Genomic DNA, 18,252 nt, shown 5'->3' with positions numbered 1-18,252 from the left:
CCGAGTACGCTGAAATCGTGAACAATCTCAACCTCTTCTCTACCTGTTAGGGGGCTGTCTGTTAGCCCAGGGGTGAGAATATGTGTTTTCTTGATGTTCACCTTCAATCCTTACTGCAGACGACAGTCCTTGACCCTCTGCAGCAGATGTTTCAGATCCTCCTCAGTTTTAGCAAATAAGGTTGTGTCATCTGCACCCAGGATGTCTTTGGGTGCCACAAATGATGTGTGGTAGTTTACTAGCCTAATGGTTGGATGTTCTAAACCAGGCAGTGGCACAACAGAAGAAAGACGTGTCAGTCTGCTTCTATAGAAATTACAGCCAAGACAACCTTATGTATGGGTCAGTTAGTCTCTTAACACTTGCGTTTACCTTGAGTTGGAATCAACCTGGCAGTAATGGGTTATCCACCTAACTTTCCTAAGGATCTAAAAAAAAAGAGTGCTCCAGAACACTGGTGGTGACAGTAAAGGTTGAACAATAATTTTAGATGGAAGTTTAATAAAATCCATCAAAATGAACAATTATATTCTGCATATATGCCTTTACAGCTGAAGGAGCTGTAGTGGCCTAATGGTCAGCAGTTCTGACCTCAGTCACTCCAGCAGATAAAGGCCGTTAGCTTCTGTAAAGATTACAGCCTTGGAAGGCCCAGGGGCCACCTCTGTCCTCTGAGGTTATGAGGTCAAATCAACCAGAAGGCTGTAGGTTCTTTGGGTTATACACAGCTTGAATCTTTTATGGAACATAAAAAGAATCCACATCCAAGGGTAATTAATACAAGAAAACCTATAGCATAATATTAAAGGTAACTAAAGCTATGCATAGGGGATGGGTGAGGGGGTGATAGGTAGATCACATTGAAGTTTGACTAAAGCAGTAACAACAGCAATGCCTGGATCTCCTCACTGGCCTTTGTCATCTCAGCTCCTCGGGCTCTGTCTGCCCCAAGCTGGATGTTAACATCCAGCGCTCTTGAACCTGTCTGTGAAAGTGCCAGTCCCACACCCCATTCCTCCAGGAGGCCAAAACCTCCATCTGTAGATTGTCCTGCCCTCTTTGTGCAGCTGCTGCCTGTGCTGTTCAGTAACTAATGATGATAAGAAATGCTTTATCAGTGGACACATGTTCCCATAACAGCCACCATCCTTGGGGACGTGTAGATCATCTAACAAAAGCCCGGTTCACCAGGGACAACAGTGACAGCTGCTACTGTCACCAGATGTCGGTCTGTCTGAGATGTGTGCAGCAGCGTTTGGGCCACAGATCACCTTCACTGCCTCACCTCTTTCCGGTGCAGCTCTTTCCTTGAGGCGTTACGAGAGACTTTGAGTTGAAAAGTCGTCTGAAATGAGCTCCCAGTGAAAAGCCTGGATTTCGACTCTGTGGGTGGAGCCATCTAGTTAGATGTGAACGTGGATATCTCTTGTCATCGTGGACTGTCAACTGGAAAAGGATTTAGGCCTCTTCATGTAAAATCCCCGCAGTTCACCTAGAGGGCACCGAAACGCCAGGAGAACAGATAAGCCAAGCTACTGCCGTTGGGAACTTTGTTGTTGGGTGTGATGTAGTTGGTTCCAAGTCTTAGAGCTGAAACCCAAACATGTAACAGAAGAAGCACTGCCCTGTCCACCTCTGTCCTCTCTCAACCATTCTCACTATGGTGAAGGCCATTGTTGGAACCAGTGGCCCATCTATCCCATTAAGGGTCTTGGTGTTTCTCACTGGTAGTCTACTTCATCAAGCATGATGTCTGTCTCCAGGGCTTGGTCCCTCCTGACCACACAGCCAGAGCGAGTTAAAGTTCACCATCCTCACCTTTCAGAGCGTTCTTGATTGTACTTCTACCATGGCAGATTCGTTCCTTCTTCTACCATCTTCTACTGGAATATCTAGTCAAAATTCTTCACCAACATTGTAATTTAACTGAATCAGCCCTTCAGTCTCCCTTATTTATTATCCATCCTTCACGCTTATGTGAAGTACTTGAAAATACCAAAACCTAGGTCAGGTGCATTTTAATCTTCAAGGCAGCATTACTGCTTTTAACACTTTGAGGAAGTATTTTGCACAAGACTTTGCAGTACAGTACTTCCTTTGATCTCTTCACTGCCGCTTCCATGGGCATTGATAATGGGTCCTGGTAAAATGAAATCCTTGACAAGTTCAGAGTTTTCTCTTTTAATCGTGATGTTGCTTACGAGTCCAGTGGTGGGGACTTTTTTCCCTTTATGTCAATATGTACGTCATATGGAAGACTGGCGTCTTTGATCTCCATCAGTAAGAACTTAACATTCTCCTCACTTTGTCTGCAAGTAAGGCTGTATCATGTGCATATTGTAGGTTGTGAATGAGTCTTCCTTCCGTCCTGATGCTGGATCCTTTACAAAACTAGCCCTGTCATGTAACTTGCTGTGCATTCACGTAGTACAAGAGTGGTCAGAGGTATACCCTTCCTGATTGATGTAAATCATGCCATATCCTCTTCAGTCAATGATATTGTTCAACAATTTCCACACTCTGTCAGTTGGCCAGGTGATTGTCCTCCAGATTTCTTGGCACAGCTTGGTGAGCACATCCAGGGCAGTGTCTCTTTGTTGAAATATGTCAATCGATATTCTGCCAATTGAACTTCATCCTTCATCATCGCAGACTCTTGCTCATACATTATTTCATTAAATTCTTCTGTGTCTAACCAGTTCCTTTTGGTACAGTGACTCTGTATACTCCTTCCATCTTCTTTTAGTGCTTCCTGGATCATTTAATATTCTGCCCAAAGCATCTATAAGCATTGCAACGCGAGGTTTGAATTTGTTCTTCAGTTCCTTGAGCTTAAGAAATGCTGAAGGGGAGCTCTGGTGGCCTAGTGGCAAGAAGCTGCACTGCAATCCCAGAGGCGCATGGTTCGAATCCACCAGATGCTCTGCCAAGGAAGGGGAGGGGTAATCTCCTCCTGTACCAGTCACATCTGATTTGACGGTACACACACACACACACACATAATAAAAAAAATTTTTTTTAAAAAAAGAAAAGAAATGCTGAGTGAGTTGGGCCCTTTGATTTTCTGACTCCAGCTCTTTGCACATTTCATTGTAATATTTTACTTTGTCTTCCCATGCTGCCTTTTGGGATCTTCTTTCAACTACTTAATATTTGATTCCTTCCCTTTGCTTTGGCTTCTTGGCACACTAGTGCACTATTCAGAGACTCTTCTGACATCCATCTTGGTCTTTTCTTCCTCCTCTGTCTTTGCAATGACCTTTTGCATTCTTCCTGGATAATATTCTTGATATCCTTCCACAGCTCATCTGATCTTTGCTCGTTAGTGTTCAGGGCCTCAAATCTTTTCCTGAGATGGTTTTACAATTCAGGCAGGATAGACTCAAGATCAACTTTTGGTTGCTGTGTCTTTGATCTTTGATTTAATTTTCCTCAGCTTCAGCTTAAACTTACAGTGCAGGCTGGGTTTAGAAGAGGCTATAGTACTAGGGATATTATAGCTTATGTCAGATGGATCATGGCTGAAAGCAGAGAGTACCAGAGGAATGTCAATTTGTATTTCATTGACTATGCAAAGGCATTTGACTGTGTGGATCACAACAAACTGTGGCTGACTCTGAATGGGAATGCCAGAATACTTGATTGTGCTTATGCAGATCCTATTCTTGGACCAGGAGGCAGTCATCAGAACAGAGCAAAGAAACACTGCATGGTTCAAAATTGGGAAGGTGTACACCAGGGATGTGTCTTATCTCCATACCTTTTCAATCTATATGCAGAAAAGATTATCCGGGAGTCTGAGCTCAGTGAGGAGAAATGTGGCATCAGGATTGGAGGTAGACTCATCAACAGTCTGCGTTATACATATGACACAACCGTGCTTGCTGAAACTGAGGAGGACCTGAAGCACTTGCTGCAGAAGGTCAAGGACTACAGCCTTCAATATGGATTGAAGCTCAGCATCAAGAAAACAAAGAGCCTCACCACTGGTCTGATTGGCAGCATCATGATAGATGGTGAAGAGATTGAGATTGTTAACAGCTTTAGTTTGCTTGGCTCTACAGTCAACACTCTTGGTACTAGCAGCCAGGAAATTAAAAGATTAATTGCATTGGGAAAGTCTGCTGTCAGAGACCTCTCTAGTGTTCTCAAGAGCAACAATGTCAGTCTGGAGCCTAAGGTGCACCTGAAACAGGCCAGGGTCTTTACAGTTACTTGCTACACATCAGAAGGCTGGACAATGACTAGGGATGATAGAAGGAGAGTTCATGCCTTTGAGCTGTGACTCAAAGTCCACTACCATGGACTGCTAGGAGAACAAACAAGTTCATCCTAGAGAGGGTGAGACCAAGCAGCTCCTTGGAGTCAAGGATTCTGAAGCTTTGTCTGACATATTTTGGACCAAGGCAGGACCAGTCCTTGGAGAGGGCCGTCATGCTTGGGAAAGTGGAGGGGAGGGACAGCACAGGAGAGGAAGACCCTCGATAAGGTGATTGATTCAATGACTGGGGTAATGGGGATAGGTGTGTCAGAGACAATAAGATTGGCACAGGAATAGTACAGGATTTAGGGCTGTTATACATGGAGTTGCTATGAGTTGCAGGCAACTTAACAGCACATAACAGCAACAACAAATTGAATAGTGTGGAGAAAGGATAAAACCCCAACACGCCCTTCCTGATGTTAAGCCATGCAGTGTCTCTTTGTTCCATTCAGACAGTACATTCTTGATGTAGGGATAGGTTTTGCATGAGCAAAACTAAGTGTTAGGGATTTCCATTCCTAATGTTAGCCACATTTGTTGTGATCCACACAGTCATTGAATCTATGCCTTTGCATCGTCAATAAAACACAGAGAGACACTCTTCTGGCATTCTCTGCTATCAGCCAGGATTCCTCTGACTGGTTGATACATAAATTTGAGTAATATTTGCCTTCACTTTTAACTTGTAGGTGTATGGATATTATCCTTTCAGTGATAATGTTATCCTTTAGGCTAAACCTTGAGATACTCTTTTTGGGTATGAATGTGACACCATTCCTCTTCAGTTTCTCATTCCTGACTTAGGGATTGTTGTGTGTTTCAGAATGGCCAACCCCAATCCATTTTACCTTACTAGTGGCTGGCATATTGATCTTTATGCATCCCCTCTCATTTCTTACATCTTTGAATGTCCTTGAACCATACATGCCTGTTAGCAGTCGATGTTTGCTTTTGTTCCTTCTGATTTTGAGTCACGCCAATCAACAAATGAAGGTTCCAAAAGCTTCACTCCATCCACATGTTCAAGATCGAGGCCACTTTGAGATGGTAAATGTTCTTCTCCGTGATAAATTTGAGTGGCACTTACCTTCCAACACTGTATCAGATGATGTTCTGCTGCTTCCCGGAAGATTTTCACTCCCCATCTTCAGAACTGGACTGCCAGGGTCTTCTTCTTAGTCTGCCTAAGTCTTGAAGATACTTCTTCTCTGTCAGTTCGCTATACTGTGATGACATATGTTTTTATGATGCTGGAAGTTATGGTGCCATTATTTCAAATGCCAGGAGGGTCACTCATGGTACACAAGTTCCAACAGAGCTTCTCGACTAAGGCATGAGTAGGGAGGATAGGACTGAAGCCTCTCTGTTGGCGTGGGTCCAGGACCCTGTCCTCAGTACTGAGCTTTCCTTTCTTACCTGCATACCTTAGATGTCATGTCTGTGTTCTCCCCAAAGGACTTCTTTTCTACATTATAATTCTTAAGTCACTCTTAAAGGCCCAAGCATGGACACAATGTCCAGAATGTGGGTAGATCTTAGGCAGGTATCTGATTAGCCTCCACACTTTATAGACTGACCTGAATAACCTACCACGAGCTAAGCATGTTGTGGGAAAGAGGCCTGTGGGAACATGCTCACTGAATAACTAAGCCTTGGCCAGCTTAGCTGAGGGCTCAGGAAAAAATGTGTCCCACATCACAAACCAGGATGGTCATGGCCGTGACTCATGACTGTCATAGGAGAACTCCCAACTCCTAAAAGGGTCCATTTGACAAGACGGGAAGGTATAAATAGATTCTTTTGTTTATGTCACCTTCATAATTTTAAAAGGTTTGCCTTCACCCCAGCTCCCATATTCCTTCCTTTCTGTTCCCCTAAACTCTGAAGCAGACATCGTCGTTCTCATGTCCTTGATAACTATTTCGGTTTGACTCCAGTCCCAGAAAACATCATCAGTTCTGGCACTTTGCTCGGTAAAAATACCCAGTGCACAAGTGAATGAGTTTGCAAATGTTGAGTTCACTACAGAGTCAGGCTCTGAAGGTTCTCAATAGCCTGGGGTTGGCTGTGCATTTTAAAACTGAAATGGAATTTGGATGAACCTAATTGAAAAACTGTTTTCAACTGGTTTACATGAATTAATCAATGAGTGAAAGTTCTCTCGTTGGGTGGCTGTGGGAGGGAGAAGCTGCAAAGATAGATACCTCAGCTCAGTCTCACTGAGCGTCTGGCGTCACCTCGGCCCACTGGTCATCGCTGGTCTCCTTCCTCCTGGACAACTGTGTGCTTCTCAGCCATGTCTCCAGCTCTCTCGTGACCGTTAAACGCACCATTTCTTTCCTGAAACAAATACCCAAAGGAGCTCTGGTGGTGCAGTGATTAAACACTCAGCGGCTTGAAAGGTTAGCCGTTCAAGGCCAGCCAGCAGCTCCACTGGAATAAGGCCTGGCAGTCCCCTCCCATGCCCTAGACCACCGGCGGGGACACCCTGTGGGGCGGATCTGCTCTGTTCCAGGGCATCACTGCCACTGGGAATTGGCTCAGCACCACCACCACAAACACCGCAGTAGGGAGCTCGGAACACTGTTCTTTCCTTAATACTTTGACATTGTCAGAATGATTTACTTTAGATTAAGAGTTGAAAATCACACTCCCTGGCCTAAAGAAAATATGGGGATTAAAATGATGATGCCATATTAACATTTTATAATTTTTTCCCTTAAGTACTATTTTTCATATAGAACAATACCAGGAAGGTCTGCTATGCTGTTGTTATTGTTGGTATTGTGTTGGCTGTAACTCATACTGACCCTGTGTACAATAGAATTAAACCTTGCCCAATGCTGTGCCCACCTTACCATCTCTACTGTGCTAAATTCCATTGTTGCAATCACTGTAGATTGGTGGTCATGGTGGTGGTGGCGGCACTGGTGGTGGCCGCAGCAGCCTCCATTACATCAACTAGGTCTTGCAGCGACCCTGTGAGCAGCTGATCTGAACCTTGTCCTATCCTGTGCCATCTCCATAGCCTCTCATATGCTCAAGCCCATTGTTATAGTCACGGACACCTGTTAATGTCGCTCTATGTTGTTTCCTGACGAGTCAGAAACAACCTTTATATAGCTGACCCTCCCACAGGTTTTCAGAGGCAGGAAGAGATTGCACATCCTTCTCCCACAGAGTAACTGGTAGATTAGAACCAACTGCCTTCAGGAGTGCAGAGCAGGTTCTTACCACTAGGCCACCAGAGTTCCTTCTGTACTCAAGGTCCATGAAAGGAAGAATAGTTTGGGCAGGGGATATAAAAAAGGGATTTTTGTAAACAGGGTCATTCTTTTGCTCACCACCCTCAGGAGAAAGGATGAGGGTGAAGGTCTCAGTGAGCAGTTAGATCCTTAAGCCCTGAGGGTTGCAGCACAGCAGGGCTTACATTTCCTGTCCAGAAACTCACCGTGTTGCTCTAAACTGGACAACCGTGATTGCTGCTCTCCCTCTGACAATGCCCGTGCTGTTGTGCAAGCCTGACCCACGTGCAGGGCCTCACTGAGCCGGCCTGTCCTTGTCTCCGCAGTGCCAACCTGTCCAAGGCCGCCTGGGGAGCTCTGGAGAAAAACGGGGCCCAGCTGATGATCCGTTCCTACGAGCTCGGAGTCCTGTTCCTCCCCTCGGTGTTTGTAAGTTCACGGTGTCTACACACGCGGAAAGCGCATTGGGTTGTTAGGCTCTTGTTTCTCTCATCCTGGTGACTAGTTGGAGGCCCATAGGGATCCTGCTGGGACTCTAACCCAGCGCCCACACTCTTAAGACCTGGCCGTGCCCTGAGTTTAACTACTCAGTGGTGCAGTGGTCAAAGAGGTTGGCTGCTACCCAGAAGGCTGGCCGTTTACACCCACCAGCCACTCCTCAGGGCTGAGATGTAGCAGTCTGTTTCTGTAAACATTTACAGGCTTGGAAGCTCTGTAGCTGCAGTTCTGCTTTGTTCTTGTGGGTCAGTATGTGTTGGAACTGACTTGACCACAGTTTATGGGTGGTTTGGGGGTGGTCTTCTTAATAGAAGTATGAATCTACCAGAGGCTCCTTGAAAGACAAGCGTGGCCGTGAGCTCCCTAGAGTCCAAACCTTGAAGAGTCTCTGGAGCCATTCTACTCTGATAAACACGGCCTTGTCCTGAGAGTAAACTGGCTCAACGGCAACTAACAACAACATTATGGAAGCAGAGCGATGCTTTCAGTCAAGACGTTGGTGATGAGAGGATGAACGTGGTGCTTTGTGTGAAGCTAATGGAACTGTTTCAAACCATCAGTATTAAGCTAATAATCATAAAATATGACGTGGAGATTTCATACAGGGTATAAATGATAAGTCACCACAGGCATGGCCCAGCATAGAGTAAGTCATTTTGGGTGATCAGAGGGTGCTGTTAGAAAGCTGGAGAGTTTAAGGAGGATTGTGAAGGATGCACAGGATTCTGGGTAAGTGAAGAAGAATGTCTGGGGCTTTCCACATGAAAGGAGGTGGCATGACACAAGGCAGAGACGGAGACATTTCATCTTCTAGAGAGGAGGTGAGTTCAGGGAGGCCCAGCGGACACATGTGATCAAACGTAGCAGTGGTGGTGGTGTTAAGTATCATCGGGTCAGAACTGTTAACCCATAACTGATCCACCAGCAGAGGCAGTATATCACATGGTACTGCCCATCTTGCCCCAGTGAAGCCCCTGGAAAAAGCAGCATGCTTCCCATTGCAAACTATCCCTCCAGAGCCAGCCCAGCCAGGCTGTCTGGCATCTTTGGAACAGCTCAATTCTGCAGCTGAACTCCAGATGAAGTGGCTGGCTTACTTACAGGAACCAGATTGTACAAACCATATGTTTCCATAAACACGGGGCACGTACTTGGCCCGGCAGACGCTCTGCTCTGAGAGGCACGGCGACCTGAGACTTCTTATCTCACTACCTCACCCTCACCCTGGAGCAGTGCCTGCAGGTGGTAGGGCAGCCAGAATCACCCCCACAGTAAGACAAAGCTAATGCTCTCCTCTTTCTTTCTTTTCCATGGCTGGTCTCTGTAGGATTTGGAAATTATTAAATTATGCACACAATACTCAAAAGGATGGCATGGGATAGAACAGGATTCCAGTGAGCAGTGCATAGGGTTGCAGGTCGCATGTAATAACAACAGCTGCTCAAACAAAACCAAACCTTGGTGCTGTCGAGTCTGTGTATCACACAGAAGGAGGTTTCAGGTCTTTCTCCCAGGGAGCTGCTAGTGAATTCACACCGCCCGAGAGGCACTGCGTGTGGATTGGCTGCCCTGTTCCCAGTGAACTGCGCGGCCACAGTGCCCTCCGCACACAGTACTCAAAACTGAGCCTCACTGCTGGGGGGTGGAAACCGTGCACAGCCGGCCTGCAGTGGGCTTTCAGAGTCAGCGGTCTTATAATCGCACAGGAACCGATTCCTCATCTTTCTGCCTCAGAGCAGCTCGTGGATTCAAATTGACCACCTGTGGGTTGGGTGACAGTGTATCTTCCTTCCCCCTAAGCTCACAGTACAACTCGGTTCTGGCTGGGCCTGGAGTTGTAGCTAAGACAATGCCACATATTCATACCTTCAAGTCATGAGTGGGGCCTGACTCAGTAGTAGCTAACAACAGGGCTGTATACTAAAGCTTACCCTTAAATTTGGATTAATGTAACATGGGAAATCCCTGAATGGTGCACTTGGTTAAAGAATGTGGCTACTAACCAAAAGGTGGGATGTTCAAGTCCACCCAGAGTTGACTCAGAAGAAAGACCTGATAATCTATTTCCAATGAAACTCACCCTGAGTCTTCTGTGACACGGGAGTTGCCATGAGGCAGAATCAATTTGCTGACAGCCATCATTTAGAAGGTAGAAATGCATAGGGCCTTAACGACACTGGCTGCCACCCCATCTTCATGCACCCAGCATTCCCCCTGCTCTCTCCATCCACAGAGGGGCATGGCGCTTTCTCCCTCTCTCTTCCCCTCCCCAATTTTTAATCTTTTTTTTTTAGACCCTTTTGTGAGGGGTTTGCTGTGAAACTGACCACCAGGCCTTTTCTGAAGTCATAAAGAAGATTTTCGTATTTTTTGGTTCTTTCCTACAGAGTAAAATTATTGTGTTGTTGAGGTGGAACATGACTGGCCCTCCAGTGAATTTTCAGAGGCAGTAAATCAAAAGAGAGTAAATAGTTCATCTTTCTTCCAGGAAGCTGCTGGTGTATTTGAACTGTATACCTTCAGGTGGCAACACAGTTCCTAACCACTAAGCCACTAGGGCTTCCACAGGACTACATCAAAGCCTAAGATTTGTGCTCCCACGCCCTGTGAGACTTCGTGGATAAGGACGTGACTTCTCTGCGGCTCCACAACTAAGCAGTGGCGTCCAGCCCTCAAGCCTCAGTCTTCTGACTGGCCCCTCTCAGGATCTTTCAGCTTTATTACAGCTTCTAGGAAACAGCGAATTCACAGGAGGATAATAATATCCCGTAATCTTCTGTGATTACAGTGACTGTCGTTTTAAAGCAAGACTAGAATTATCTCCCAATAGTCGTCTGAGTGACGGAATAAATTCCATATCACTCTTGTTTGGCTTTCTTGTTGGCAGTTGCGGAATTCTAGTCATTTCTAACTATCTTGACCTGAAAATGGTAATCAGACAAAAAACATTACGCTGCCCTGCCTTCTAGGATCTTCTAAGCCACTGATTTTCACTGAAAATGTCACTGCTTTGTTAGAAAAAACGGGAAAAAGAATGTATATCATCATTTAGAATCCCCAGATCGACTTTATGCTGCCTGTTACTAAGGGAGGCCTGGTGCACATGCTGTTAACCGAAAGGCTACTCTCCTCTCTGGTAGTTCGAATCCACCAACAGCTCTGAGGGAGATGGTGGTGGGCTGCGATTTACAGCCATGGAAACCCAATAGAGGGGTCAGCTATGAGTTGGTTCCGACTGGACAGCAATGGGTGGGTGCCAGTGTGGATCTTATTGCCATAATTATTCCTATGCCACTTCCCTGTACGTCTTTTACTAAAAGCCCTTCTGTATATAGCATGCTCTAGGTGAAAAAAGAAAGTTATTTTTTAAGTCCATCAGACAGGACCATGAGAGTGGATTCCACCCTTAGATGTCTTGCCAGCAGATGCCTGGGCTTGGCCCCAAGCTGGGTGACCAGGCCATTAGCGTGCTGACCAGCGAGGTGGCAGCAGGCTCTCCAGCAGCCCGTGCTCACCGGTGGCCTGAGCAGACTCCTCTGGGCCCGTTCCTCTGCAGCACTAACAAGTGGCCACCGTGCGGTTCTGAGCTGTTTTCCCATTTGTGGATTATTTGTGTCCTTCAGTGTCTCATAACTGATTGGAGCAAGATGCTGTAAGGAGGCATTATGAGGAGTTTGCAGAAGTGTTTTGATCATGTCCTCTCAGGGAGCTGAGCACAAAGGTCATAAAAGTCAGAGGTACCTACCTGCACACGTGAGTAAGATTCTATGTATCCCAGGTACAAGCTGAGTGCTAAGGGCAGAAGGATGGTTGCCAGACTTTGGTGTAGAACCCAGGGGCCTGGGGGTTGGGGGGGGGGGGGGGGTGTGTTCTGGAGGTTACCTCTTGCAGAACCTCACAGAAGGGAGGAATGTGTAGAAAGGTCCAGAGGAGGACAGGGAGGTAGGTGTTGGAAGAGCTGAACCAAGCCAGGACTTAGCAAGGTCAGCTCGGGTGACCTCAGCAACCTCTGGCTGTATCTGGGGTGTGACTCCCGCCACAGAGGCTCCCTGCCCTGTAGCTGGCCGTTCTGCATTTTCAGTGATAGCTGGAGCTCGGGTCACTTGCCACCCTCATATACAGAATGATGGCCATAATGTGTGATGTGACCTCAGCACTCCCAAGCCCTGTCCTGCACTGAAGTGGAAAGCCACACCAGGAGGTAGACGTTATCACTGATGGGTGGACCTCATAAGCTAATACACGTTCTGTCATTCTGCAAAGATGGATTTCAGGGGTTTGTAGTACAGGAGACTTGTCTTTCAACCTTTGGTGTCACCAAACCTCCAACACTTAATATCTGGCACAGCCTTTAGGGAAGTATTCAACCTTTGCTTGCCCATCACAGAATTGCCATTTATGATATTTCGCTTAAGGACAAACCAAAGATCAGTGACATGAGGTAGGATTTGTCGTTTTTCTGAGTGAGTCATTCCGCCTTTGTTCTTGAAAAGCGGTTTTAAATTCTGTCTAGAAGGCTTTATAAATAACTCAATCTCTCTTCTATCTGTATTGTGCTATAGTGGAGGTTTTATTCAGAATATATCCGGATAGGATATCGGAGCCCACAGTTCGGGGGTGATGAGGCTTCCAATCTGAGGTGACTGTCCATGTTATACTCTGAACAGAGAGCAGCACTGTGAGCCTCGTGTGGAACGAACAGGTCTGTCCTGGAGAGGGTGAAACCAAGTTACTCCTCGGAGGCTAGGATTTGAAGCTCCATGTGGCCAGGAGAAACCAGTCCTTAGAGAGGAACATCATGCTTGGAAAGGTGGAGGGACAGGACAGGAGAGGATGACCCTGAATGAGATGGATTGACTCAGTGATTGGGGTTTATGTGGATAGATGTGTTGAAGTCAGTGAGACTGGCTCAGGCTAGGGCAGAGTTCAGAGCTGGTATACAGAGGTTCACTGTGAGTCACAGGTAACTCAATGGTGCATAACAACAACAACATGTGAGGATAGGAGGGAAAGATGGGCCATGTTAGATGGGAACCCGTTTGCAAAGGACATTGGCAACCAAGACAGCTGGGAATGAACTTTGTCCCACAGAATCTTCCAGGATTCCTAAGCAGAGCTCAGTGATCTGAGGCGGCGAATTTTCAGAGATATCAAATCTTACAAAAAGTAATTTAAAATCACAGTGATTATATCTATTATTCAAAGGTACTTGAGGCTAATAGGGTCTTGTACATGACATCAAAACCATTATCTTTATCCTTTTTTAAATCACATTATTAAAAATCCTGATGATTACTGAAGTGCCATTAGACTCGGCCCCCATCTAAGCTCGAAGTGTAGAAATCACCCACGCCTTGCCCCTTGCCTCTCTAATCCCCAGGCCCTGTCAGTCCTTGTGCCATAATGCTTGTTCATGTCACCCCTCGTTCCCACTGCCTGGGTCCCCTCAGACTGCACTTAACCCTGCGGCCAGCGTAATCTCCATCAGGCACAGCTCTGGCGATGCCCTCATCTACCTCAGAGCGTTTGGGTCGAGTCCAAACTCCTTGGCCTGGCCTCCTTTTCCCAGCCTGACTCCTGACTGTTCAGACATTACCTCCTCATCCGTGATCTTCCAGCCAAGTGGAACCATTTGTTCTCATTGGGATCCAGGGTTACCCCTTCCAGCCAGGCTTAGCTGCTCGCTGGAGACACTCCTGTGCTCCTGCCCTCACCCACTTTGGCTCCAGATGCTGCTGCATCCCAAAGCCTTCCTGAAGTGGGGCTTTAGCACTGTGCACCCCGACACACACACACACTGCATCATAACGCTGACTCGTGTGTCTCCTAACTGAGCTGCTTTAGCACAGGGCCCAGCACACAGGTGGCCCCTTGTCTGTTAGTTGCCGTTACTTCTATCAAGTTCCTAGAGTATCCTCCACAGTATACTGACCAGGCATGGTGGTGGTGGTTTTAATGTACCATCGAGTTGCTTGTAGCTCATAGTGACCCTGTGTACAATATCTCTGAACCCTGCCCTATCCTGAGCCAATCTCACTGTCTATGACACACATACCTCCATTACCCCAGTTACTATGGCAATGAATCTCATCCAGGGTCTTCTTTTCCTGTGTTGTCCCTCCATCCTTCCAAGCATGCTATCCTTCTCCAAGGGCTAGTCCCTTCTGGCAACATGTCCAGAGTATGTGAGACAGAACTTCAAAATCCTAGCCTCCAAGGAGCAGCTCGGTTTCACCCTCTCCAGGACAGACCTGGTTGTTCTTTTGGCGGTCCAGATATGTTCAGTACTCTTCTCCAGCACCACAATTCAAAGGCATCAGTTCTTCTGTCCTGCTTGTCATTATCCAGCACCCTGATGCATAGCAAATAATTGCAAAGACCAGGGCTTAAATCAGACACATCTTAGTCACTAGACTGACATCGTTGCTCTTTAGCACTTTGGCGAGGTCCCTGACAGCACATTTCCCTAATATAATTCATCTTTTGATTTCCTGACTGCTGATGCCAAGAGTGTTGATTATGGACTGAAGCTGTTGACAACCTCAATCTCTTCTCCATCTGTTATGGTTCTGCCGGTGGCCCTGTGGTGAGAATCTTTGCCGTCTGGATGTTGAGCTTCAGTTCATGCTGAAGTCCGCAGTCCTGCAGCAAACACTTCAGGTCCTCCTCACTTTCGACAAGCAAGGCTGTGTCATCTGCATAACACAAGTTGTTGATGAGTCTTCCTCCAAGCCTGATGCACACATTGCTCCTCAGAGTCTGGCCTCCTGAATGATCTGTTCCACTTACAGATCATAAAGGTATGGGGACAGGACGCATCCCTGACACAGTCCTTTCCTGATTTTGGACCATGCAGTGTGTCCTGACTGTTCGGAGAGCTGCTTCCTGGACCGAGCACAAGAGGACATAGAGAGGAGGCCTTCTGCAGACTGTAAAGGTTGTGCGGCAGACATAGAGTAGCAGGCACGAATGGTGTAGTGGTTAAAGTGCTATGCTGCTGATCACAACATCAGGGGTTTAAACCCAGCAGCTGCTACGAGGGAGACATAAGTGGCAGTCTGTTTCTGTATTTACGGCCTTTGAACCCTGAGGAGCTGATCCCCGCTACCCTGTAGGGTCACGGAAAGTCAGAATCAGCTCAACAGCGATGGGTTTTAATTTTTTGTGTCCACAAATATTGTAGCCATTAAAACTTGGAATATAGCTCACCTGTGGCTCTCTCATCAGAATTTCTTAAAATGCACAGCATGCTTTTTTACTGTTGTTGTTGTTGTTGATTGCCTTTGAGTCAAGCACGACTCATAGTGACCCTATGAACAGAAGGCATGAAGCCCCTCTACAACCATCAACATTTATCGAAGTGCATAGTTTCCGGAGGCATGTTGTTTATTAAGTAGATGCCCCTCCCGCTTCCAAATAGTTGTTGAAAATCATAGATAACATTATATCATAGATAATGTATGTGCTGTATTGTCACTTACAAATGCTGGCTTCTGTGTTTTCACTTCATGGATGTCATAAAACCTCTCACTCCGAATCACCTCAAAGTGTGTGCTGACGAGAACACGACCTGTTGTAAACTGAGTGCTGCCACACTGGCTCCCTGCTCGCTCTCCGTACGGCCTGTGTCTGTCACTGACGTGTTTGATGAGCGGGCTTGCTTGGTACCCTTGGCCTGTCGCCAGCCTCCTGAGAGACACCATCCTGTTTCTTGAGATCAGCCCACCTTTCCGTGCCTCAGGAAGAATGCCATGTCCCTAACACCTACATTTTGGGGTTCTCAGCAACCAGAGCTGTCACTTTGTCCTTGGCCAGACAGCCACCCGATCACTGTGTTCTAGAATGTGGGCTTTGAGGTCCAGAGCCTCTCAGTGTCCAGCCCTGCCAAGGCAGTCACTTCAAAGGAGAGCTGCGCTTGGCTTCTTCATCACAGTCCTGATGGGACCCATCCCTCAGCAACTGAGTGGCCGTGGGAAGTGGCGTTCTTAATGACCTTTAAACTGCAGAGCACGGCGAGCCAGCATTTCCGCATTGATGCCATTTGATTGATCTGGAACCTAGTAACCAAGCATTGATTTGTTCCTGCTGCTTTGAAATGAATGAACCAAATGAATACCTCATTTGACAATAATCCTAACCTGTAATTAGAGTGTGAAGTCAGTAACTTTTCCTTTAATGAAAGCACTCTCAGTGGCTTCGGCTTCTAATGCCAAGAAACATTTGACTTTGTATGCTGGCACTTAGTGATTCTCCTTGTTGTTGTTGTTATGTGCTGTCCAGTTGGAATTGAGCTGACCCTCCAGCAGGTTTTCAGAGGCAGTAATTCCATGGGAGGAAATCACTCATCATTCTCCAGCAGGGCATCTGATGAGTCTGAAACAAATACCTTTGGCAACATAACTCCTTACCTCTAGGACACCGGAGCTCCCTAAGTGACACTTAGTATATTAAAAACGTAAAGGTCTTTGCAGTTACTTGCATCAGAGAGCTGGACGATGACTAAGGATGACAGAAGAAGAATCTATGCCTTTGAGTTGTGGTGCTGGAGAAGAGCCTTGAATATACCACGGACTGCCAAGAAAACAAACAGGTCTGTCTTGGAGAGAGTGACACCATGTTTCTCCTCGGAGGCTAGGATTCTGAAGCTCCGTCTCACACACTTTGGGCACGTGGCCAGGAGGAACCTACCGGTCCTTGGAAAAAGATGTCCAGATTGGAAGGGTGGAGGGACAGCGCTGGAGAGAAAGATCCTGGATGAGATGAATTGCTTCAGTATCTGGGGCGACAGGGGTTGGTGTGTCAGGATTACTGAGACTGGCTCAGGACAGGGAAGGGTTCAGAGCTACTGTACATAGGGTCACTATACATTGCAGGCAACTCAACAGCACTTAACACAAACCACTTTCTGTCAGGTCAACACCGACTCATAAAGACTGTTTCTGTGTAGACCTGTGCCCCGTAAGGTTATCAATGATTGATCCTTCAGAAGTAGATCTCCAGGCTTTCGGTCAAGGTTCCTGCAGGTGAATTTGTACCCGAGCCTTCCCCTTAGTAACCATTTGTGCTGCCTGCACTCGAAAACTCAAGCTCACTGTCATCAAGGCAAGTTCAACTTACAAAGATACTCAGTGGGGTCTCTGAGGCTATAAATCTTAATAGGAGATGGACCACCCATCATCCTGAAAAGCTGCTGATGGATTCAGACCTCCAGAGACACGCGGCCTTTTGGTTACCAGCGCAGCACGATAGGGACGGTGCCCCTGGAGTGCCAAGGACTCCTAATTTGGTGTATATCAACAAGAAAAGCACCTAAAAGCCTGTGCTGTCAAGCCACTTCAGACTGTTAGTGACCCTCCAGCGGGTTCCAAGGCTGAAAACCTTTAAGGAAGGAGATGACACAATCTCTCTTTCTAGAAGCAGCTGGAGGATTCAAACTGCCAACCTTTCCGTTCAGCAGCTCAGTACATTATGCCTTCTGATACTTACTGTTGATTCTATTGAAGACTTTGTTTGAAATCGAATACCAATCAGTTACAGAAGATTTTCCCTCTGTCCTTTCCATTTAAGCATATTTGTTGTTAGGTGACACTGAGTTGTTTAGATTGAGAAAATCTCAGTGTTTTTAGCCTGTGTTTTGAAAGATGAGTAGCTGTTTTCAAACCTTGCGGCATCTGTGCATACATCAGCTGTTTCTGTAGTAACTTACTCGTTTTGATGGGGCCTCGTCAGACACTTGCGGGGAGCCCACCTGACTTGTGTTCGACCCCCTCCCGCCTCGAGGGTACTTTGGATGACGAGTTCACATTCCAAATGGTCCCCTTCCTAAACAAGGTAGCTTGGTCTCCCCGCGCTCGTCTCGCCTTCACCCCAGATTCACCTGAGGTGGTAGAGTCTCCTTTGTAAGCTCTGAACCAACACTCGTTCACTCACATCCCCACAGACTTTCCATCTTCACATCTCTGTTGGCCCTTTTCTCATTCTTGTGAAACTATTATCTTTCTGTTATTAAAAATCCCCCCAGTGCGTGCTTTTTTATTTTGCCTGTGGTTCTGACAGATTGAAGGACTTCTACAGAAGCTGTCACCTTAGCCCCGTTCCCTTATCCACCCCCACTCCCCTCCTAGGGTCTGTCTTGACTGAGGCCCTCTGTCCTCTGTCGCCTGCTCTCTGGGTTCCCAGAAGGCCATGGTATGACCAACTGCATTCCAAGTGATGTTTCTTGGTGTAATCTCTTGTATCTCTATC

General features: G+C 46.6%; 1 protein-coding gene across 1 annotated transcript in view; it reads left to right on the top strand.

The window, feature by feature from the left end:
* TDP1 (tyrosyl-DNA phosphodiesterase 1) overlaps positions 1–18,252 on the top strand; it is a 97,460-nt gene that overhangs the window by 62,680 nt on the left and 16,528 nt on the right. The window contains exon 13 of the mRNA XM_006879126.1: positions 7,836–7,938. Within this exon, the coding sequence (XP_006879188.1) occupies positions 7,836–7,938 (103 nt within the window). The remainder of the gene's footprint in view (positions 1–7,835; positions 7,939–18,252) is intronic.

Source organism: Elephantulus edwardii, unplaced genomic scaffold (assembly GCF_000299155.1).
Source record: "Elephantulus edwardii isolate Elephantulus edwardi_28Jun2011 unplaced genomic scaffold, EleEdw1.0 scaffold00002, whole genome shotgun sequence".
Classification (NCBI taxonomy): Eukaryota; Metazoa; Chordata; class Mammalia; order Macroscelidea; family Macroscelididae; genus Elephantulus; species Elephantulus edwardii.
The sequence above is the reverse complement of the archived record's forward strand: the minus strand, read 5'-3'. Positions and strand labels throughout refer to the sequence as shown.